Source organism: Anser brachyrhynchus (assembly GCF_964034855.1).
Source record: "Anser brachyrhynchus genome assembly, chromosome: 2".
Classification (NCBI taxonomy): Eukaryota; Metazoa; Chordata; class Aves; order Anseriformes; family Anatidae; genus Anser; species Anser brachyrhynchus.
This window is the reverse complement of record NC_137695.1, coordinates 85,392,683-85,416,357: the sequence shown is the minus strand read 5'-3', so window position 1 is coordinate 85,416,357 and position 23,675 is coordinate 85,392,683. Positions and strand designations below refer to the sequence as shown.

Sequence of the window (23,675 nt, the reverse complement as noted above, 5' to 3'; positions counted from 1 at the left end):
GCCTTTGTGCTGTTCCTTATTATTGTTAATTTTACAAGTCATGACATGAGAAATAATAACTTGGTCCAGTCTTGTAATGTGAACTGTAGCTATTTTATGGTGGTTTACATTATCCGTACTTGCTCGTTGTTAATGAGAGCTGGTTTCAAATGAAACTGTTGTTTGCTTTTGCAGTACATTACAGATCATGGGTGGAGTGAAATTTCTGAAACTGTCCATTGTAAGATTCCAAAGAAAAATCTCATCTGTCTCCTTACATTAAGCGTGTTTGGGGGAAGAAAGCTGTGTAGAACAGGAGCTAAATGGCATAACTTTTTTATTGCTTTAAATTTCAATAGTTTGCCTTAACTGTGCTGTGTACTCTTCTGGGATAGAAACTTGATAGTAAGCATGCAAGTGAACTGGCTGTTGCTAGGACAGCTGACAAGCTCTGTACCAGTGGCTTCCATCTGCGCTAGAGTGATACAGCGTGCAGTGGTTTTACATTACTCTTCAAGTGGGAGAGAAACTGTGTGCGATTTCATCACAATTTGTGCTGACCTTGGGTCTCAAACGGAGGGGCTGGAGATGTGTACTGGCTTAATTGTATCCCCTTTGTGGTGTTGAGTGTCTAATGCTGTTGGTAGATCTACAAGCCTTTATCTGCTATTTGTCAGATGGCTTTGTAGCCATCTTTTGCATAATGAAGAAGTTAATTGCAGCACGGCTTTGACTGTTTTTACACAGAATATTTTATATTGATTAAAAACAGTAAAAAGTCTGCATCTTTTCTCTGACTACCCCTTCTCCGCTGGGTAAAGCTTAAGTTACTTGTTTACATTTCTGCGGGCCCTCTGGAACCTGTAACTATTTTCTGTCGGCTACTTCCTCAGCGAGATGCAGGCTCCAACAGCGATTGCAGCGCTTGCATCATTTTTCAGTTGAGCGCATTCATCCCTTGCTTCCCCCTGTGTGTGAGCAAAGGTCTTCATAAAAATGTTCACAGCAGCCCTGTTACTCTTCAGAGAATTCAGGGGGGTGGGGGAGGAGGGGAGGGGACAAAAAAAAAAAAAAAAACCACTACCTACAAAACCACCACTACCTACAAAACGCAACTGACAGTGGCTTCTTGATTCCACTGCCCAGCAGGCTGACCAGTATTGCTGCCTTGTACTTCACTGTCTGGCTGTTTGTTTGTATCTAGGTTGTAAATTCTTCGTGACAGGGTCAGTGTTCGTGCGTTTGCCTTGTGAATAGGCACTGTATCATCCGAGCAATGACGGGTTCTTGGCAGAATTTGTAATAAAAACATTAAGCAGGGAATTGAGCCTTGATAATACAGTAAAATTTAGGATGTCTTCAGAAGCAGATAAATTAATTTTTACAGTGTCAAGGTAAGTTAGAGCTCTCTCTTTCTCTGATATCTTGGTTATTAATTAGACTAACTGGAACTGAAGAATTGCAAAGTTAAAAGAATTGTATTAAGTCTGGGATTAGTCCAATAATAAGCTATGCTTGTGCTTTTAATTTCTTTGTTTAGAAGTCAACATCAGTTGGGAAATGAGATGCTGAAATCAACGTTTCCTAATAATGGGTATATTCAGAAGATATTTCCAAAGGTCAAATATTTTTCCAAAATAAACAATGCTTGGAAGTCAGTATAATAGGGGGACGGAGCACTGACAAGATTTCACAGCTGTACACATCAGTTTTGATGCCTTAATGCTTACTTGCTGTTGACGCTTGTTGACTAGTGTCCAGTGCCAAAGCTGCATAGGCTTTATTTTTTTTTCATTCTGTACAAGGAGAAATTAAACATATTTGGAGTCGTCTGACATCGGGTTGGAAGGTGGGAATTAACCTTACTAACATGATGAATATTAGTTCACTTGGTCTTAAGGATGGGTCCTGCTCTTGGAAAATATGTTTTACCAGGAGGGAAGAGCTTCCTTGTTGCTTACAAAAATACAACACTGCAAAACTCGATACTTATTTATGTTGAATAGAATTTGTATTGGAACCTTGATAGTGAATATCTGGCATTACGTGTTAAAAATGTGCAAAATTGGTTAAAGGGCCCAGTTAAGTTCAGTATGATTGGGCTAAACCTAAACATGCTGCTGCATTGAAATGGAGTTAATAGAGAATACTTTGGCTAGTTGTGATTAGGAGTGGTGGAAGCAGGAAGAAGCTGAAGAATTTAGAAGATAAAATCAGGTGATCCTGCTATAAACCAAGTATGTCCATAGATATACTTCTCTTCCTTGTAAAAATCATTAGTAATTGGTAAAGTGCAGGGGTAAAAGTGCTCAGTGTCTAAGGCAAGAATATGACACTTGGGTATTTACTCCCTCTGTCATAACAGTTTTATCAGCTTTATTTTGTTCGCAAAACTGCATGGTTTATGTACTGCCTTTATAACTTAGGGCCAAGATTCTCAAAATGATCTATGAATGTCCCTCATAATGTGTCTTTGTGATCTCGTTCCTTCTTCATCAAAAGGGATTTTACCTACTAGCCAAATGACTAAGCTCTGTAATCCTCAGTTTCCTTAAACAACCTAACATTGACCTGTTTCATTGGCAGCTGTCATCGCACCATGACTCCATGAAGCTGAAGCCTCCATTCCTTCCTTACCTGTTGATCCTAATTTTACTCACTATTTCAGAAGTGACTGCTTTCTTATATCTCTGAGAGGTCAGGATGACCCCAGAAGATTCCCGAGCACTAGAAAGAGGCAAGCATTGGGACCATCTTCAAGACAGGCAAATCAGAGGATCCAAGAAGCAACCAGCTGACCAGCCTCCCCTCCTTATCTGGGAAGCCTAGGGGCTACATCTGCCTGAAGATCCCTGAGCGGCACACCAAGGACAAGGTGACCTCTGGGAACATCCAACCTTGTTCAGTCAAGTTCAAGTGTCCCGCAGGATAGAGACTGCGCAGCCTCTCTGGACACCTCTTCTGTCTGAGCACCCTTGTTGGGACAATCTTTTCCTTTTATCCACTGGGATGTCTCCATCTACAAGTGTAGGGGGGTGCTTGCCTTTCCCCTGAGAAGTCTCAGGCTTCATCTTCTCTACACGCTCCCAGTAGGCAGCTGTAGGCAGCAGCCGGGTCCACCCCTGTGCCTTCTCTCCTTAATTCTGACCCAGAGTTCCCTCAGCCTGCCCTTGTACACCGTGTGCCCCAGGCCCATGCTGTCCTGAATGCCCTGGGCTGGGCACACTACACTACACACACTACCCGCACATCAGTATCTCTCCTGTACTGGGAACACCAGAAGGGAATGCAGCAGTACAGACGCAGTCACTAAATTGTCCCCAAAGAAGAAAGTGGCTTTCTGTTATTTTTTATTACTTTTTTTATTTTATTTTTTTATTCCTGTTTATTGTCTGGTCTTGGAAGAGCTCCTAATGAAGCTCTTATTCATTCTTCTCTGAACGAACAGTAACGCTGCACCCCAGCACTTCTTCCTGGCAGACCTGAAGTCTTCTGCTTCTTCATAGGAGCAACTGTCTCCCTAACAGCTTTGACTGATCCGCTGCTCTTCTTTGTGCATTGCCACGGAAGGTGCGGCTTCCTCTTCAAGCAGCCATGGGGCAGCCTTCTTGTCCGCAGATGGAGACATCGCCGGGCTCCAGGTCCCAAGGCCCACCGTGGCTCTCTGAGGGGTTCCTTCTGCCGCCCTGGTGCAGCATCCCAGAGGAAGCCAAGTCCCCTCGTGCCCACTCCTCGGGACTCCGTGCAGAAGGGATGACACCTCTGGACGAGGTGGGGGTGGGGGATGGAGGATGGGGGACAGGAAAAAGGCCACCCTGCAGGCGAGCCAGCAGGATGGCTGTGGATGGTCTCAGCTATTTCAAGGCACGGAGGCCGGGCCGTGCATATGGAGCTGGTCGTGTGCTCCTGCGATGCCGCCGATGGGTCTTGATGGCGGGGAGCCCTGGCACATCGACCTCCATTGGCTCATCTGGAGGTGGATCCACCTCCATTGGCTCTTCATCTGGAGGTGGATCCACCTCCATGGGCTCCACAGTATTAGCTGCAGTGCAGGGCACTGCTCCTTTGCGACGGCCGCCGGACCTCTTCCACTTCCTTATAATAGGCAGTGGCCTCCTGCTCTTTGCATTGAGGAATGAATCCTCTCTGGACCCACTCAAGGGTGGGCAGCCTCTGCTCCAGGTCCTCTTCCTCCCATCCATGATGGCTGTCGTCAGAGGGCCTGGAAGCTCAGCGAGTGGCGGGCCCTGCGCAGGGGCATTTTATAGGGCCCGGAACAATACGGGGGGCAGATGCCACTGTGACATCAGGAAGCCTCTGTGATGGTGGCCGACACATGGCCAAACGTGGCTGTGTTGGGAGAGGTGTCTGTGGCCTGAAAGACGCCCTCATCAGGAAGGAGGAGGAGGGTCGGGGGGCAGAGGGCCCCTTTCCTGGGGATGGCTCTCCCTGGCCATTTTGACTGCCAAAGAGCCAGGCTGCCCCTCGGGCACAGGGCCTGCCCTCCAGCTCCCCTCCTGTGCCCTGGCCTCCAGCCCCCTCCTCATCCTGTGCCTGGGCTCCCTGTGCCACAAGATGGTGGCAGCAGTGTTTCCGGAGGGGCAGGGCCTCCACTGCCCCCCTGCCACCGGCCGGGCTCCCTGCAAGTGGTGCAGCCCCCCATGCTGACAGCAGCTGGGAGGGGGCAAAGCACCCAGACATCCTGCAGATGGGCAAGGGAGGCATGGCCAGGCGGCACCAGGTCTCCCAGCGGTCAATAAAAGCTCTGCTGATGATCAAGTGCTGTGGGAGCCCTTCTCAGGGGCCATCTCCTACACCTACCCCTGCCCCCACAGCGTGAAGAGGTGCCATCGCTTGTGTCCCAAGGCATGGGGGAGGAGAGGGCCTGGTCTCTGCGCTGCTGTGCTGCCACAACACGGGGAGTCTGTGGGAGGGCTGCCGAGGTCCTGGGGGCCTGGAGGTGGAGGGGTGGTGGGGGTCAGTCTGAGGTTCACCCTTGCTCTCTTCTCTAGTGTTAGGGAGAAACCTTCTCAATGTTTTTGTGGCTTCTCCGCTTCCTCATTCAGAGGAAGAGGTCTCCTGTCTGGTTGGAAGAATCACAAGTAGCTCCTGCCTGGGAGCCTTCAGGCACATTTCCAGGGGGAAGCTCCTGCCTGCCTAAGACACCTAGTGCACACCCTAAGGCACCTAGAGCAGGGGGTTTGGGGGAGATGTCACCCGTGGGGGACCCGTGCTGGAGCAGTTTGCTCCTGGGGGATGGACCCTGTGCTACGGAGCCATGTGGGAGCAGTTCTTGAAGAGCTGCTGCCTATGGGCAACCCTTGCAGGCTCAGTTCGGGAAGGACGGCATCCCATGGGAGGGACCCCATGTGGAGCAGGGGCAGAGAGTGACCGTGAAGGAGCAGCGGAGACAAAGTGTCATGGGTTGACCACAGCCTCTATTGCCCTTTCCCCTGCAGCGCTCGGTGGGAGGATGAATGGGGGAGAAGGTGGTTTTAGTTTGCTTCACTTTCATACTCTCTGTATTCTGGTGTGCTAGTGACAGGCAATAAATTGCATTAATCTCCCTATGCTGAGTCTGTTTTGCCCGTAACGATAACTGGTCAGTGATCTCCTTCTCCTTATCCCTAGAGCCCTTCCCATCTCATTTTTCTCCCTCTCCCTTTGATTAGGGGGAGTGACAGAGCACTTGCGGTGTTCAGCTGCCCAACAAGGTAAACCCACCGCAGCATCCTCTGCAGTGTATGCAGGCTTTATCAAAAGACTAAACAGGAGCTAAAATGCGTGCTCTTTGTTTGCCAGAGGCCACTGCTTTATCCTTATCCCGCGTGGCCTTTATCGTCCAGCAGCTGGACGCCCACCTCAGGCGTGCGGAGCCTGGGGTGAGGGTGACTTCGTGCGGCTCTCCAGGCCCTCCCGAAGAGCCGGGCAAGGCCCCCCCGGTCCGGGCAGGCACCCCACCGCCTCCCCGCCTCCCCTTAGGCACCGGGCCCGCCTGCTGCTCGTAACCAGGCCCCGGCCCCTCCCTGCCGACGGGCCGCGTTGCCCGGGCAGCGCCGGCCGAGCTGAGCCGGGGCGGCGAGCGGCGGAGCCCCCCCCGGCCCCGGGTCCGTCCCATCCGCGGAGACTTTGGGCAGCCAGGACGCGAGGGAAGGCAGGGAGGGCCGGGCGGGCTGCGCTGGGCGCCCTGCTGGAGCGGGGGTAGACCTGGTGGCCCCCAGCGGGCCCTGCCAACCTCAGGGGTTCTGTGAGCCTGTGGTTAACGGCGTGTTGTACCAGAGCGGGTCACGCTCTTCTTTTTTTTTTTTTTTTTTTTCTGCTTTTTCTTTGATTAGGTTGGGATTCTTCTCCGTGGCCGGTTCCCGAGGACACATCAGCGCACACAGGTATTCCTTCCTGAAGGTTTTCCTGCTAAGGCTCTGGCTTATCCTAAAAACCCTGACTTTTTCCCTGCTGCTTGGCCAGAGCTGCGCCATTAGCGAAAGTGCGTGACCAATGTCATAATTAAAAGTCTGCCCCTGATGCAAATTTGCTGTGCTGGAATGGCAAAGAGGCTGTACCCTGTACCCCTCTCTGCTTTCTTCCAGTCCTCGGGCACCTCCCCTCTCCTCCACAGCCTTTCAGAGGTGATGGAGAGTGGCTTAGCAGTAACATCCTGCAGCTCCCTCAGCACTCATGGGTGCATCCCATCCAGGCCCACGGATGTGTAGGTATCAGGTCTGCCTAAATGATGTCTAACCCCATCCTCCTCAACCGAGGGAAAGCCTCCTTTCTCCAGACTTTCTCTGTTGTCTCCAGGACCAGGCATTCCTGAGGTCTAGCCTTAGCTGTGAAGACTGAAGCAAATTTAATTTAATAAGTTAATAAGTTAATCTGTACACACTAGTTGCTATACTGAAATGACAAGCGGTATTTAGTTGTCAGCATAGCTGGTTTTCACACGTGTGTATGGTTTGATTTGTATGAACTAATTGTTCTATAAGTGCATACATGTGAGGAGAAAAATGAGTTATCTAAAGGTAGGTGTTAAAAGTAGTAGTTCTTGCCTGGAGCCGTGGTTGGAGACCAAGCCCTGGCCTTTTGCTTGGTGTTGCCATCGAGATGAAGGTTTTTAGAGATTTCCCATTTCTTGTCTGCTTACCCTTACGAGGTGTATGAGTTCTCTAGTAGCCCCAGTAAGAAAGGAGGCAGTTTTGGTAGTAATACTTTTCCCCCCATGCATGCAGACAGTGTTTTGTTTTCATTGTGCATATGTGACCTGCTGTTTTGTTGTTATTTCTTTCAGGTCCTTGTAACTGAATTTGAAAAGACCATGCCTCTTCCAGAAACCATGTTTTGTGCTGAGCAGATCAAAATCCCTCCCGAGCTACCAGATATTTTGAAGCAGTTTACCAAAGCTGCTATCAGGACTCAACCTCGTGATATTTTGCAGTGGTCAGCTGCGTAAGTATGGTGTTTTTGTAATGATATAGCGCTATGAACCACAAAGTCTTGATACTTCTTTTTATTGTACAAAGGAGCTGACTTGTACATTAAACAGCCTGTATTGCATACATGCTTCTGTGCATTAATGCAACCCGTTAGCCTTTTAAAAATAGTATAGTACTCAATGTATTTTCTGCTTCACTGACATCTAGGACTGGCATATCTGTGGAATAGTTTGATTTTCATTAGAGATAAATGCCTCTTTTTTGTTGTTGTTTAACAACAACATATTGATAATTGCTATCCTGAAGACCAAACTATTTTTTTCTCTCCTGTGAGATTTAATTCTCAGAATATAAAGGAAATGTAGAAATAGCTATTTAATTCTTAAGCTTGCTTAGATTTCTTTTTTGTTTATTTCCAGGAAAAAATCTCCTTAAACATTAATAAAAAAGGAAAAGATCCTACAAAGTTGTGACTTTTAGGTGCTAGTCCATATAATAAATTTCTCACTGTAAAGTTTAAGATGTTTAAGAAGTTTCTGCTTCTTTAAGTTCTATTTTTCTTTTACCTCAGCTGCTCACTATCTTTTTGTCTTGTTGTGGTTTAACCTGGCGGTCAGCTCAGCATCACCCAGCTTCTCACTCCCTTACCCCAGGTGGGGTTGGGGAGAGAATCAGAAAGGTAAAAGTGCGAGAGCTCATGGGCTGAGATAAGGACAGTTCGCCGGGTAAAGCAGAAGCCGCGCACACAAGCAAAGCAAACCAAGGAATTTGTTCTCTGCTTCCCATCGTCAGGCAGGTGCTCAGCCACTCTGAAGAAAGCAGAGCTTGTCACACGCAGTGGCTCCTTGGGAAGACAAACGCCATCACTCTGAACATCCCCCTCCTCCTTCTCCTCCTTTCCCCCAGCTGTTATTGCTGAGCATGGCCCCGCACGGTGTGGGGCATCCCTTGGGCCAGCTGTCCTGGCTGTGTGCCCTCCCAGCTTCTGGGGCACCCCCAGCCTCCTCGCTGGTTGGGCAGCACCAGGAGGTGGAAAAGCCTTGGCTCTGTGTGAGCTCTGCTCTGTGACAACTAAACGATCAGCATGTTACCACCACTTTTCATCTAAAATCCAAAACACCTCATTGTGTGAGCCTCTGTGAAGAAAAGGAACTCTGTCCCAGCCAAAACCATGGCACCTGTCCTGCAGTTTATGTGGAGAAGCACTTTGAATGATATTTGTGAGAATGTCTAAATTGTGAGGAACTGAAAAATGTCTGTACCTGTGTCCATGAGGGAGGAAAAGCTGTTAACAAAGCTAGGTTTGAGTCCGGCTAGTTCATAAAAAAAAAATGCAGCCGCATTGCTACAGCTGCAGTGCTGGAGGAAGACAGTGGGAACTTCTTAAAAGAGTGCACTATTAGTGCCTTGTTTTATATCACAGGAATATGATGTGCATGGTGCATCTCCTTGTGAGGGATGTGTAGGGAAGTTGCTAAAACAGAAGTCAGAAGAAACAGCTGCTGCCAGGTTGCTTAGGGAGGCTGAAATGTGGGGCTGATTAGAGCAGGGGCAGCACCACACTACCCCTGCTGTGCTGCTTTCCATGCTCGGGCTGTGGGACACCGTGGTTAAACATTGCAGCAGTTTGGTTGGAGCTGTCAGGAGCCTCCAGCAGCTCTGGTGTGCACCCCTCTTTCTGGAATACTTTCTTATGTGAGAGCACCTGAGATGGAATAAAGCCTGGATTTGGGAACCGAATGAAGTAGAGGAATGCCATAGTTCCATATGTGGTGCCAGCATTGCTTAAGGAGCTTTGTGTCACCTTGTGTTGTAGTGTTTGTCCGTGGGAATAGTCAGATGGGAAAACTGATCCAGCTGAAAAATAGCCCAGGTGTTACACACACACACACACATGTAACATATTTATTTAGGTGTGGTTAAGCGAGTTTGGTTCTGCAGTTCTGTTTGCTGTGCGTTTGACAAGTATTTGCACAGCATGGGCTAGCCAGGGCATGGACATGAATGACCAGCACATATGAATGAGGAAGAATGAAGAAATGCTTGAGTTAGACCCACCACTGCCTGAATGAAAACTAAGTTTTGGTTTGGTTTGGTTTTTTTTTGCACGGTTTAGATTGTTGGCTGCTTCATGGCAGAGATGGTAGCTCTAAAGGCTGCGGTAGCCTTATAATTAAAAGGATGTACATCTAATTCTCTTTTTGCTCTATCCTTAAATTTTATTTCTGAGTGGACAGAAATAGCACGAATGCTTATGTGAATGTTGCAGTGTTAACAGTGTTGCCAGGGTTTTTTGGGTAGCATGTGGGGGGAATGTTAACTAAATCAGCAGCAAGATGCTCATCAATCTAATGGGAAAAGTCTGTGCGAGGTTGTGCAAGCACATTCTGAAGTTAAGAAATTGCTGTCTGCCTTTGCCAAGTAGGGCTGAGTGTATTGTGCATAAAATAAGTTAAATTACTTAAGAATTATTAGAATATTATAAAAAGGAGTGTGTAAAGTCTTAAGACTGTGGTTTCCACTAAAAGGAATGGTGGAATTACCCCCTGGGCAGGGGGAGAATAGCAATCCTGCATGTGGAGAGCTCACTGAATGCTGCAGCCTATGTGTGGGAGCATGGAGATTCATTTATGGAACTGCAAGACCGTTTACTTCTGTGTATCTTTTAATCATCCTACGCATTAAAGTATGTTGCTGTTCCCATTCGCGTAGGTACTTTACAGCGCTGTCAAAAGGCGAAGCCCTCCCTGTGAAGGAGAGGATGGAAACGCCTTTAGCAAAACAGAAAGAAGACGCTGGTTTGACCCCAGGGCTCCTTAAAGTCTTGCATAAACAGGTACAAACAGGCCTTTGGCAAATGCACGATTTGTGACAAATGCTAATGCAGTTTTCTGAGAGAAAATATGTAGACAGCTGGGGAGACTGTCTGTCAAATACTTGATGTATTATGGGGAGGGACTTGTGTTCTTACTTTCACTCTGGTTTTCAGCATTCTTAGCGTGGTGGTATGATTTTGTTTGCAGCTTTCTCCTAAGGGCATGGTAAGCACTGAAGAACTGAAGGAAAAATGGAAACACCTGTGCTTGCCTGAGGAGCAGCTGGAAGCTATCCTGCAGTTAGACGTCTTTGATGAAGAGGTGGAGTGGATGAAGATTCTGGCACTGGGGTGCAGCGTGCTTGGTGAGGTATGTTCACAACGGGAACCTTCATGACCAGCACCTAATGGTCCTATGTGAGTAAGTAATGCAAATGGACCTTGGGGTTAGGCTGTGTAAAGGTGTTTTTGTGTCACTTGGTGTGCATCTGCAAGCTGCATCTGGCTAAATAGCTCACGTATTTACTTCTGCTCCCTGCAGCTTTTTTTACCCAGAAAGGGCGGGCTGCGTCCTCACTTCACAGGGTGGCAGTAGAATAGCAGGCCTGTTCATGGGGAGCTTAGCTCGTGAGAGACAGGACGATAGAGGCATGGTGCTTATGGCTTCAGTGCAGAAGCCTACAGAGCAGAGCTGGAGGGAGAAATTAAAACATCTGTTTTTAATTGTGTAGCTAATTACATTTTCACAGAAGCAGTTAATGTTACTAAATCTGCATTTAATTCTTTTAATGTCAGTAATGCAATCTCAGCAGAGCATTTTAACAGAATGATAGATTATAAAGTACTTACACTAAGCTGATGTTCTTCTGAAGGATAATATTTAAAGGCTTCTGCAATAGGGAATAAGGGCTACTAGGAAGAAAATATTTTGAGAATGTTGTGATATCCGAAAGTCCTAAGTTTTGACCTACTCTGGCCATGCATTTGTACTTTTCTCCACGTGAACTGTATATTTCTTGATCCCAGCTCCTCCCAAATGATGTTGCATTTTTCCCCTTGTTAAAAAACAAAACAAAAATAAATAAGCAACAATAAAAAAACAGCAACATAAAAAAAAGTGCAGTCACAGATTCATTCCGATGAAGCTGTACAGCCTAGATTTACCTCCTTTGTCCATCTTTTCAGATATTAAGAGATTTTGTTTTGATTTTCTGGTTGTTTTGATTTTTGATTACATAAAAAAACTTAAACTTAAGTTTCCTAAACCTGAAAGGAAGAAGCTCACAAACTGTTACATTCATTTCCTCCAGTTGTAAATAGCATTCATAGTGGAGTAGGGTCACAGTTAAGATACACAAGCAGATCAGTAGAGTCCTAACCTAGAATTGTATGAGTTTCTTCATAACACCAGTCATCTGAAGTATTTTTCTGTAAAACTGATCTGTATTTACATTCTTACCTGTTGAGAAACAGCCACACGAGTAGCTGTTAAGCTGTCTTTGAAAGGTGGGAAATTCGGTGGGAATAAATTTACTGCATTAAGTGAGGAAATGAGTAGCAGCTTGGTGTGGCAGGAGGAGGAATGGTGATAAAGTGGTAGCAAAGTGCTGAGGCTAGAAGGCCATGCAGGGATTCACATCGTGTAAGCAGCTGCTTCTCTGTCCCCAGAGAGGCCTCCTTTAGGAGGAGCTACATTAAGTAAAAACTTCAGAAAGAGGTTTTACTGAAGCTGCTACTGCTTCAACTGTTAAGGGATTATAAAAACAAGACTTCTCCAGCAGGTATTCTAGATTGTTGAATAGACATCATTGCATTTATTTTAAATTATGCCTTTTTTTTTTTTTTGACTGTTAAGGATTTTTTTATATATGAAGTTGTTGCTGGCTTATTAATGAAGAGGTAAAGATAAATTTTGAAAACGCTATAACAAAAATATGACTTCCTGGGTTAACAAAAGCCTGTTTGTTTTAATAGTGTCTAAACAGTCTCTGACTCAATGAAGTGCTATGGCAAATTTTTCCATGTTTCCCCATATAGCACAGTTTGGGTAGGGCACTGGATTATAGACACTATATGGAATAAAGCCTTTTTTAAAGCATATTTTGAACTAACGCTTTGAGGCATGTTTTTTGTTCTTTAGAGAACTTGGACCTTTTTTGGCTTTGATTAACCGAAACATTCTTGAAATGTTTTTGGCCTCAGCGTTTTTTCTATTAAGATGGAATTTGCATACAAGTAGGAAAATAGTAAATTTCATCATTCCTAAAAAAAAAAAAAAAAAAAAAGATATAATGAAAAATCACCAAAGCATGATTTCTATTTATTTATTTTTTTTGTGGATTTATCTGTCTTAACTGCTCATATTGACCCATTGAGATAATATGTACGTATAGATGGATACATTGAGGTCTGAGTTTTTACAGTAGCGGGACATATGGCTCAGACTACCCTGTGCGATCTTTAAGCATCACAGGATTATGGTATTTTTTTACTTCTGTCTGTTACTTGAACGTTATTGTTTCCACCTCACAACCTGCACTGGTTGGTAAATTTCATACTGAAAGTTAGGTAACGATGATAAAGCCGTCATTTCATCTACACTGATCTTCAGTGGCTTACAGTCTGTGTTTTGTCATGATATACAAAGGATGTTCATAGCTCTGCTAGTTCTCCTCTTATATCTTGACTCACCCCCCTACAGTCCTTGCTGAGTTCGATGAAGCATGCCTGTGAAATTTTAACAAAGGACCCAGAAGGTGGAGCAGCTCGCGTTCCCTTCGAAACATTCTCCTACCTTTACTCCTATTTGGCCAGTATCGATGGAGAGATACCGGATGAGAAAATTCAAGAGTTCCTCAATGGAATTAAAGAACAAGCGTAAGTAATCAATTCAGTCATCAGTTTTAATATAAGCATCACATCTGGGCTCTCTGCAAACCTTTAATTGTAGATGAGTGGTCTAGCTTCACTTAAGTGTAGCCATAATGCTATGAGTAAAAGCTGACTAAGGTTAGATCAAAAGTGTCAATAGTTATTTTCTCTGAGTGGTCAACCTGGGGGGTTTGAACTGTTAAATGATAAATTGTTATTTTTCCATCTTTGAAATATTGAAGTAATTGCCTGGTGATGTAGATTTCCCTTTAGGAAGCAGTTACGTACAGCTTTGTATCATCTGTGTGTTAATGGTAGTGGGACTAGCAGCGTCTTATGGGCTGCTCTTGTGGCTGAGATCATAAATCGGAGAGAAACTGGGAGATCCCACTTGAAGTCTGTGAAGTTTCTATTGTGTTTCTCTCAAATCACTTCTCTCTGGTGATTTGAGGGGGAGTATTTAATGTATAGCTGGTCTTAAATAGTTTGGCTGTGCAATTTTTGTAGTATTAGCGATAGTAAAATCTCGGAATGGTCTTGGCACTGGTTGCCTTCAGTGGATATAAAAGACAAAGACTAGGCATAGTCCCACCCGAATTCATCCTGTTTTGGTTTTCTTACCAAGTTAGGTCTAGTCTCTTCTGTTTCTTTTTCTGCTTCTTCCAGGTTTGGCTTTAGTTTGGTGTCAGTTTTGTCTGTAAGCCACAAACTGATGCAGTTTATCACGGCAGGAGATGTGTAGATTGAAAGTTAGGTAAAACTCACTGCTTGGCTGTCCCTTTGCTATAAATGGTATCTTTGTTCAGAGCTTTTATGTGCTGTCGTGTAACCTTTGGATTGCTTTGTAATAAAGAGACAATCCAATTCTCACTCTTGACTTCATCAAGCACAGTATATTAACAAACGATGAGACTGTGAATGATATTACTCTCATACCAAGACAAGGTAACTATTCATAGCACCTTTTTAGTGTGGTATCAGACGTCTTACTGCTAGAGAATACAGTGCTCTGTGGGGCAGGTGGGCTCGGGGCGACTGGATGGAAAGGGAATGTTCCATCAGTCACCTTCCTGGTATAATAGCTGCGTACATGTGTGTATGTTTATCTACGTACGCACCATGGAAGATGAAGATCTCAGTGTTTGTGGTCTTTCTAAGAGATCTTGAAGACTTGCAGGATCTCAGGCGATCTGTATGTTGTTAGCATTTGATTGTCCTCCATGTCACATGTGCCTTTCAGCAAGCTGAGACCAAATGGTAATACGAGGGCTAAGTGGATTTGGATACCAAACCAGTTTAGTCATACATGCATGCAATTTTACAAATTGCATTATTTTCCTTTTCTGTAGAAGAGAGAGTGCAATCGAAGAGAAAAGTCAGGCAGGTCTGTGCAGCAGTTCCAGCCATGCTGTACGTGGTCATGGTGCAGGCTCAGGGGGTCCCTAGGTGCTCTCTGGTGCTCACAGGTCCTTTAGTGCTAGAGAGATGGTCCTGAATGCTGGTAGAGGTTCAAGAGGTTCCCCCTGGCAGCCATCAGTGTCTTTTTTTTCTTCTTCGGTTGGTCCGGAGGGGGTACTTTGATTATCTCTAATATTTTTAATGCCCTTGTGACAGAATCAGGTGGAAAATACCCAGCTGATGACTTGTCCATTCAGATTGCACTGTCATTTTCTGATTTGGTGTCAGTGTTGCGCACAGTTGGCTTGTTTGCACTTGATGATAATCAAGAGGTTTTTTTGCATAGTTTGGGTATCTCTTTTTGAGCATGCCAACACTATTGTTTTCAACACATTTTTGTCAACTTCTACAGCAAAAAGTTAGGTAAAATTCACAGCCTTATACTAAGAGCTCTGATAGCTATGGCTAATTTATGCCAACTGCTACAGGTGAAAATCTCGCTCATACACTTAGATTGGTTATGTAAAGCTTTGTGCTGCAAAACTCAGTGTCACACCTCTAACTTTTGAGCAGATGGTGGCAAGCATCCATCGAGATATTGCATGTATTCCTGCTGGAACTAGCACGGAATTAGCATTAGGGATGTAGGAAAATGGCAGACTTTGATCCAGCTGTCAGTGAGTGAACTCCCAATTATTTTACCCATGGTCACACACAGACCACATAAAATGCACTGAGTTTTTAATCAGTTTTTAAAAGAGCTGTAACAGGCTCGTCTTCTGAGTGCTGCATGCTTAGGTGACAGATGCTGACTCTTCCCACTATCTGGAATTGGTCTTTCTGTCTTGATTGCAACCAGCTTCATGCACAAGAATCCAAAAATGCACAGGCACATACATGAACTGATTTTTTTTTGTCATTAGATACCAGATTGATTTTTACTTAGAACCATATTTTAATAATAGCACTTTTGCTTGCAGTTAATATAGCCCTCAATTGTATCTTGCCTTGCACGCTAGGATTTACCGTATTAAAGTGCTGTTCTAAGACATCTGTTCTTTATTGCTTTCCAGTGACCAACAAGGTGGCATGGTACAGCTCAGAAACTTTCTGAGCCAGCCCTCAACACTGTTTTGATCAAGCCTACCCTTCTGGACCAGGTGAGGGTGGAAAAAATAAACAGGAGTAAGTAGCATACAAGAAGATTCTTTTCTCCAGGATTTTTTCTTTTTTTTTTTTTTGAAATTACCCTTTATTAGATGTTAATTGGACATGTGGTTATACTGAGTTCCTGCCTCTCAGACAGATGCTGACAGCTTGAGATGGGTACTTCGACTCATTTGTTTATGCTCAGTAAAATGTATTTTACTATGAATCTTTCTATCTGTACTTCATAAAGACAGAACTACATGTAGAGAAGACTGGACAGTGACAAGTGGTAAATTTCTCATTATGCTTCTGTAAAGCACTTTTTTTTTTTAACTCTGACACAAGCGTAGCTTGTCTTTTGACTACCTTGTCTGCATGAACAAGTTCTATTAAATAGTTTTACCAAGCACTACACAAAGAACACGAAGTACCCTGTTAATGTCCTTCTATTACTTTGCAAGTGCTGAAAGCCAATAGGTGCAGTTGAAGATAACTTAACTTAGCCTGTTGGAGAACTTTGAAATAAGTCTGCCCTCTTGCCTCTGATGCATGCCACAACGAGGCAGAAATGCTGTCTTTCTGAAACACTGCTCCCAGAGGTGGCAGTGTCAGGTGGGAGATAAGAGGGGGGCTGGCTTTGTATTTTTTCATTTGTAATTGTTCCTGCTTTCCAGGGCTCTGCACAGTACCACACATACCACTATTTTCCATATCCACCTTTTAGCTACTAGCTGTGGGCCAGGAAAGCAAATTAGTCTGACAAAGATGAATAAAATCTGAGAGAGGCTGTACTGAACTCAAATGGACAAGAGATCAATATAATTTATTAATAGATACATTAGTCTTACACATTTACACATTTTCTGGCATATACTGCTTCCATCCTAACAACCCCTGAACACTATTTCATTTTGTCTCAGAACACAGCTGTGAAGCAACACCAGTATTATGTTCACAGAATTACGGGCCCTGGCACAACAGCAATAGCAGTATGTTCTGTGCAAGTAATTCTTTGAACAGCTGACAAACAAAATCATGTTCTTGGTCCTACTTCCTTCTTTTATGGCTGTGATATTTGTCTTCTTCCCTGAAAGGAAAAAAAAAAGCGTGCACGCTGTTAGATTGATACTTTATTCACTGTACTAAATTCTTACACACAAGGGCTACAGCTGCCTGACTTGGAAGGAGTCAGCTGATACCATTTATGCTCACCTCTCTCTTTTTCTCCGTGAATCTCTGTCTTTGCCTCGTTCACGACTCCTTTTTCTTTTACTTGGACTCCTGCTGGTCTCTCTCCTGTGTCTGGTGCGTTCAGCGTCCTTACAGCTTCCTCCAGACTGCCGCGAGTCCACTGAAGCTGACCGTCTGTCTTCCCTTCTGAAGAAGGGTTATTGATTGGTACCGATGTTATTCAATAAAAAGTTTTGCAATCGCTATTGTTTTCAGTATCAGTTTTGTAATATATTGCCTTAGTAACAATGTAAGAGGCTTAGTAAGTCTCTTCCATCTCCCCCCAAAATGCAATACCTCCCAAAAGAGGCCCCAGGTTAATACTCTTATATGCACACATTTCAGCAAACTAATTAATCCAATTATCATTTCTTACAAACCTTGCTCCTCGAAGCTGCTCTAATGTTTTAGTCTTATCTCTACTTAAGAAACAGGAGGATGTAGAAGGGATTCACTCTGTTTTGCTTTAAATCCCCAAGTCTTCAACCACCTCACCTGCCTTGAGCTGCTAACTACAGCTAGAGAAGCCAGCAAGCCTGACCTAATTCTTTTCTTCACCTTTACTTTAGTGCTGAAAACAAACACCTAGAGTGTCACCGTTCAGTTTGTTTCATCCCAGTGAAGCAGCAGAAGTAGGCCAGGTAATAATTCCATCGACAAATGCGTGGTAGAATATGCAACATGTTAAGAACTTAAGAAGGACCCAATATTTAGTAAATTTGGAAAACCTTTTCTTTGAGGCATTACATTTTACTGTACCACATGACAGAATATGCTACAGAATGGGAAGAAGTCCTGCACTTGTATTTTCAAGTATCCTTCTGTTCCCAGCTATTATTAGTATGTATGTTTGGACACAGAGAAGCACTACTTGTTCCCCAGCTACATCAGAAACTATCTATCCACTTGGATCACTTTCAGCTCATCTTCTCATCCCTGAAAGAAATGCACTAATTCTTTTTTCTCCATCCTTCATGTAGTCAGAGCTGCTCAAGCAAGACCTGAACAGAATTGGTATAAAATAAACTTCATGTGTCTTAGCTGAGGTTTTATGTGCTATATAGAACGCAGTATAGGATAACGTTACAGCCTGTCAGGCTGCTCTGTCCACACAGAAAGAACATTTCAGCATTCATGAGGAATTTGTTATCTGTGACATACCTTCCTGAAGATTTTGTCTTTCCTCCTTCACACATCTCTGCATTATCCAACCTATTCTCTTCCTGCCACTGACTGCTGAGTTCTTCCATATGTACACCTATCACATCCCGAATCACCTGCATATAAAAGAAAGATTTTAAGCCACAGAAAAACAGCATGCCATAGTAGTTGCCTATGATATACTACCTATAAAGAAAAGAAAGCATTTCAGCATAAAATTTAGTAACACCATTTTGCAACAGACAGTCTGGCATATCTGGTTGGCATTTTCACATTCAAAATCCACTAATGTCAGAAATGCTCCGGTTATTTCTAATTTGCTTCAACAAACCAAAACAAAAAGATTTCTCTATAGTTTGCAACTCTGATAAGGCAGGGCACAAGAAGAAGAGACATCTTCCTTGTCTCAGTGGGTGTATTATTGTTTATACCAATATAAAGTGCACAAAAAAACCCAACCCGCTATCTTTGTCTTAAGACACTCACCTCAGTGTAAGACTTCTTTGTGATGTGAACATTCTTAGCCCTGTATGATTGCCGTCGCCGTTTGTAGTCTCGCATTTCAGCCAGAATTTCAAGATGGGACTTTGGACCTTTCTGACCGTCATCTAGCAAAAAAATGGAAGTAAAACAAATGGCCATTAGCACAACATTAGCACCTGCAAGTAGGCAAGTCTGCTGGCTTTAGTAATAAGAGTCTGAAACAAAATATGTTGTATTGTTTCTGAAGTTTCTCCAATACTTAGTAGTAGTTATGGGCTTGACACAAGCTTCCTTTCCAACTTTCTTACTAACTGCTTACACAAGGCTAAAAAGCCACCAAGCAAATATTATTATGTGATCTCAGTCTCCTAACAGTGACCCAAATCAACATACAGGGTTGCAGTTTGGTCAAAACACTACAAAACACAGGCCATGTCTTCAAAGCTGGTATTACTGTAAGAAACAATGACTGAGAAAGCCAAGTTCTGTTGAACAGTTACCTGTATAGATGACAAACACTATCTTCTAGGCACAACAGGGTCACAGAATAACACAGAGGTAAGTTTCACTTGGTACAGTTACACGGTGGCATGTCTCAATAGCGGTAGGAGGCCTTGTCCACTATATCCATTGCTATAACGCTCAAGAATTCAACTGAATGACTGCACCAACCTGCCTTGTTAGGCTTTTTTTTAAATTTTAAATGATCTTTAATCTTGTCATCTCTTATAGTAAATACTGTTCCAAACTTCACAAGTAATTTGTCAGTATTAAGACACCTGAAGTCAGTTGCAATGACAGAAGATCCCGTCATTAAGATATACACAATATCTATGCCAAGCAAAGAGCACCAAGGCTTCCTCAGAGCTGTCAGTACAAAGACTACCAGACCAGTGTTTTCTGATGCCAGGTCGTCATTGTGGCTTTGAAGAACAGTATGTTTTTCCTCAATAAAAGTAGCACAATTCAGGTTGGCTTTCACCAAAAGTCAACTACCTATGAGACGTAAAAGCTCCGAGCAATAAAAGCAACAGTAGACCATCTTCCAAACCTTGGGTGATCTTTGCTGCTAAATCCACGAACAGATCACTGTCATTTTCTGTGATTTGCGACTTAGACCTCTGCTTCTTTGTTTCCTCAACAACATAATCATAAAGAGCAAGGCGATCAGCTTGAGTCAGGTCACAGGTGAAACGCTTGTGATTTTGAGGAACTTCTACAGGCAGTGATGAATAAGACCCTGGAAGTTGAACAAAGAACTGTTAGTAGTAAGACAGCATAATTATACAGGAAAAAAATGAAAAGGTCAGCAATAATGCCATAAACATGCACGCTGTGTTCATCCTCCCCTTATACACCTGTAAGGAGTTAAGTCCTTCTTAAATTGAAACGGTAACAGAGGAATTTTATTTTTTGAATGCACTGTTCTTACAGGGTCACAGAAGCCCATAAAAGTGCCCTAATAGTTATGTGATCGTGATTTTATAAGAATCCTACAGCTTATGATCAATACCAGCCTTCCTGTCCTAATACAGCTACAGTTATTTTTTTCCATTTGTCTTTGTTGACAAAGACTTCCAATTAAACAAGCAATCTCAAGTCAGTAAATCTTAGAATAGGCCAAGACACCACAATAAAAATAACTCCATATAGTTTTAATGAGATCTTCACAGAAATGCAAACTTGCAGTGAAAACTGCATAGCAAACACTGGCATCTAGTGGCTCACTGACATATCTTTGTGATGCACCAGGTGACAAAAAGCCTATTTTCTTCTCTACTTGGATATACTTGCATCAAATTGAGTTACCACCTCTCTCCAGAGCAAAATACACCCAACACACTCCATAAACACAGTGCCAATCACATGAAGGCTTTGCCATGCCAGAGAAACAAGAACAACATGAAATTCTATGCCTGAGCAAGCGCTGCTGTATTTGTCAGGTCAGGAAAAGTACAAGTGCACTTTTCTTTCTGCACGTGTGCTAGCCAAACCAAAAGTGTACAGACACAAAATGCTGCATCTTTTAGGTGTTGCAGTAACTTCAAAACTACATACTGCAGCTTTACAGTGGTTCCTATAGGTGGCCCTACTTTTCTACTCTTAGCCTCAACTCTCCAAGAGAAGCATAGGTCACAGTCAACCTACTCTACAGACTAGTCACAAAACCCACTGAAAATAAGACAAAGAAACTAATAAGCTGAGAGCATCGGCAAAGGACATTATTATATTTGTAGATGTGTACCTATAATACAGCTACTTAGAGCTTTGAAACAATCCAACATAATACTAATGTGCATATTGCTCAGTTTTTGATCTAAGTGTTGGACAAGCACATACAGTTCATGTTTAGCAACTGATCCTTAAACAAGATTAAAAACACAGTCCTCCTTTTTTCTTTCCTCTTCATCCATTCCATGAACAAGAAGTCTGGAGGCAGCTTGAGAAGAGTTGGGGCCACACAGGGCAGAACACAGTATCAGAAAATACAGACACAAAACAAACCGTATATAGCGGGATGGGAAGGAAAGGACTAATGCTTTAGGAAAATCTTGAGTTTTGCATCTGAAGAGAACTATAAGTTTGAGTACAACAGACTCAAATTCTTTTACCTGGTTGACCTGAATAAAGAAAGTAGTTATGCCCCAAAATATAGACAAAAAGGAATATTAAAAATGAATTTAAAAAGATTCTTCACAGCAATTCCACAGGAGAGCTGAAGAAATCAGCTCCATACCTGCATGCTACTTACCTTCGCTGTAGCCTATGCCTTCTTTCACACTTTGAGCTTTAGCTTGCTGAACAATATGAAACTGAAGATCTTTATCTGCAGATAGAGAAGAACTTTTACATCAAGTACTCGGTAGGGTCAGTCTTTATTCCCCAACCTCTATTATGAGGCTTACGGTATTTTATAGAACACTGCAGTTTTACTGATGCATAAGGGAGTCTACACTAAAAGTATTTTAATCTATTCCATATTCAAACTATGGGGAGGAGGGGAAAAAAAAAAAACGAAAGGATTTCTGGGTTACAGGGATCTGGAAAGACATGTATGTATATTGGAACTCTCTCCTGTATCATTACTGTATGTCCAAACTCTAGGGCCAGTGTTTCTGCCTTATTAAAGTGCTTTTTAATGCGCTTTCTGCACTTGATGTAAGGAAGAACCTAGAAAATAACCAAAGAAGAAAAAGAAAAAGGATTCTATTTGGGTTTTACTATAAAAATGGCCAAGTGACCTACAGAGCAGAATTACACAATGACACAGGTTAAACGAATAACGTAAATTAAGGTAAAGCACAGTGACAAGACAAATCTATGCAATGAAAACACTTGGTTTTTCTAAGATGTCTTGAACAGTTTACGGGCAACACAGTGCTGCATGCTGGTGTGAAGACGTGGGCTCTGCCACACCTTGTGTGCTCCACACAGGCTCATGCTCCCACCCTGCAGGAGCAAGGATGGTGTTAACGGGTTGCCCGGAGGGGTTGTGGTGGCTCTCACCTTGGAGAGGCTCAAAAGCCATTTGGACGTGGTGCTGGGCATGCAGCTCTAGGTGGCCCTGCTTGAGCAGGGAGCTGGACCAGATGACCTCCAGCGGCCCCTTCCAACCTCAGCCCTGCAGCAAAGCACTCCCTTGCCCACCCACACACTTACCCATCGCAACACTGGGCACCTTCAGGTTTTCGTAGAAGAAGCTGGAGTCGTACATCTCCGCCTGCGGGACACGGCAACTCGATCACACCTCCATAGCAGCCCCAGCTCACAGAGCCGCCCGCTGAGCCTCCATCCCGTGGCCCTCATTTGGGGTCCCCATGGGGATCCACAGACACAGCTACACCTTGTGGGGCAGGATCCGTGCGTGGGGGCCACCGGGCCTCTTCCAGCACCAAATTTCACCCCCAAAAGCCCCCACTACGCACTCTCTCCGCAGTCCCACTCCAAAAAGCCCCCGTTACCCCCCTCTCTCCCCAGTCCACCCCCATCCCCAAAAGCCCCCATTACCCCCCCCAATCCCTCCCACACTGCGGGTGCCCCCCGTAACCAGCAGCCCACCTGCTCCTCGTCGGAGTAGCCCATCTTGCGGAGGCGGCAGGACGCCGCATGCCTCTCCAGCGACGCCCGGGGCACCCGGTGATGGCTGTCGTAGGGGCAGACCACCCGCTCCACCTGCCGGCCGGCCACAGGTCAGCGCCTACAGCCACCCCAAGCTCCCGCACCCCGCCGGGCTCTTCCCTCCCCGGGCAGCCCACCGCCACCGCACCCCCCCCCCCCCTTGCCGGGCACACGGGGCCGGGGATGGGCGAGCACCGCCGTTACCTGGTCGCCCAGCCACACGGCGCTGCGAGCCGCCATCGCTCCCGAGGGCCACAGGGAAAGGAATGAAGCGGCGCCGCCGCCATCTTTACTCCGGGCGCGCCCCGAGATGGGGCGGCGCCATTTTGTGAGGCGGCTTCGGCCCGGCTCCAGAGGGGAGGGAGGGAAGGGGGCGAGGGAGGCGCCGCTCCGCCCCGGCTCCTCCTCAGCCTTCCCCCGCCGGGCACAGGGCACCGCCTGGCGGCGGGAGGCGGCAAAGCCAGGACGGAGATGGCGCAGAGCCCCCAGGGCAGCCCCTCAGGTGTGGGGGCTGCGGCCGGTGGGTGCCCTAAATGTCCTCCGATGTGGTCTGCCCCATGCTGAAAGGCATCGGGCAGCTCTCTGTCCGTGGGAAGAGCATTCACGGAAAGAGCTGTTTGGCTTCAGTGCCCTGGGATAGGTTTGGAGGCTGACAAAAGCACCCGCGGCTGCAAATCAGCCCCACAGGTCTGGTCTTGAACCGCCCAGTATCAGCAGAAGCACCCGTGGGCTGAGGCGTGCTGTGGGGCACGTCCCACGGGCCCATGCTGCTTGGTCTTGCTGGGGATGAAGCCTGGCAGCAGTGTTTTTTCCTCGAGGGCACCAATGCTTTCCGGCCCTTTTCAGACTTGTTGCCACAAAGGAGCAAAGCAAAAGCTGGGGCAGCGTGCTCTCTCTTCACAAGGGTCAAGTCAGAATTGCTCACCAGCTTTAGTAAAGTACAATTTTAATTTCTGAGCATAGCTCATGCTGGCTTGGGCTCTTCAGAATGGAACCAAAACCCCAAAGCCCATGCCTGTTTGTGATGGGGTTGGAGGAAC

General features: G+C 45.1%; 2 protein-coding genes and 1 long non-coding RNA gene across 5 annotated transcripts; 1 reads left to right on the top strand and 2 right to left on the bottom strand.

The window, feature by feature from the left end:
- Positions 1–6,006: 6,006 nt before the first annotated feature.
- Positions 6,007–17,078, top strand: ROPN1L (rhophilin associated tail protein 1 like). 3 transcript variants are annotated; one of them, XM_080581867.1, is made up of 8 exons: positions 6,007–6,086; positions 6,315–6,365; positions 7,265–7,422; positions 10,122–10,245; positions 10,433–10,594; positions 12,926–13,101; positions 15,567–15,653; positions 16,958–17,078. In XM_080581867.1, exons 3-7 carry the CDS (start codon positions 7,292–7,294, stop codon positions 15,628–15,630), a joined length of 657 nt encoding a protein of 218 aa, XP_080437993.1. In that variant the 5' UTR covers positions 6,007–6,086; positions 6,315–6,365; positions 7,265–7,291; the 3' UTR covers positions 15,631–15,653; positions 16,958–17,078. The 3 variants fall into 3 exon arrangements, with proteins under 3 accessions (XP_080437993.1, XP_080437991.1, XP_080437992.1); XM_080581865.1 differs by having other exon boundaries at positions 6,037–6,129; positions 6,316–6,365; XM_080581866.1 differs by lacking the exons at positions 6,007–6,086; positions 6,315–6,365 and adding an exon at positions 6,552–6,685.
- Positions 10,602–12,914, bottom strand: LOC308190463. The gene is made up of 3 exons (XR_013947216.1): positions 11,684–12,914; positions 11,074–11,279; positions 10,602–10,915 (listed from the first exon to the last, which is right to left on the bottom strand). It is a non-coding gene; the product is annotated as an uncharacterized lncRNA (long non-coding RNA).
- Positions 16,435–23,001, bottom strand: SNRNP48 (small nuclear ribonucleoprotein U11/U12 subunit 48). Its single transcript, XM_080581864.1, has 9 exons — positions 22,840–23,001; positions 22,576–22,689; positions 22,177–22,237; positions 21,269–21,343; positions 19,568–19,756; positions 18,520–18,641; positions 18,034–18,149; positions 16,855–17,019; positions 16,435–16,729 (listed from the first exon to the last, which is right to left on the bottom strand). Exons 1-9 carry the CDS (start codon positions 22,873–22,875, stop codon positions 16,690–16,692), a joined length of 918 nt encoding a protein of 305 aa, XP_080437990.1. The 5' UTR covers positions 22,876–23,001; the 3' UTR covers positions 16,435–16,689.
- Between the last annotated feature and the right edge of the window lie 674 nt (positions 23,002–23,675).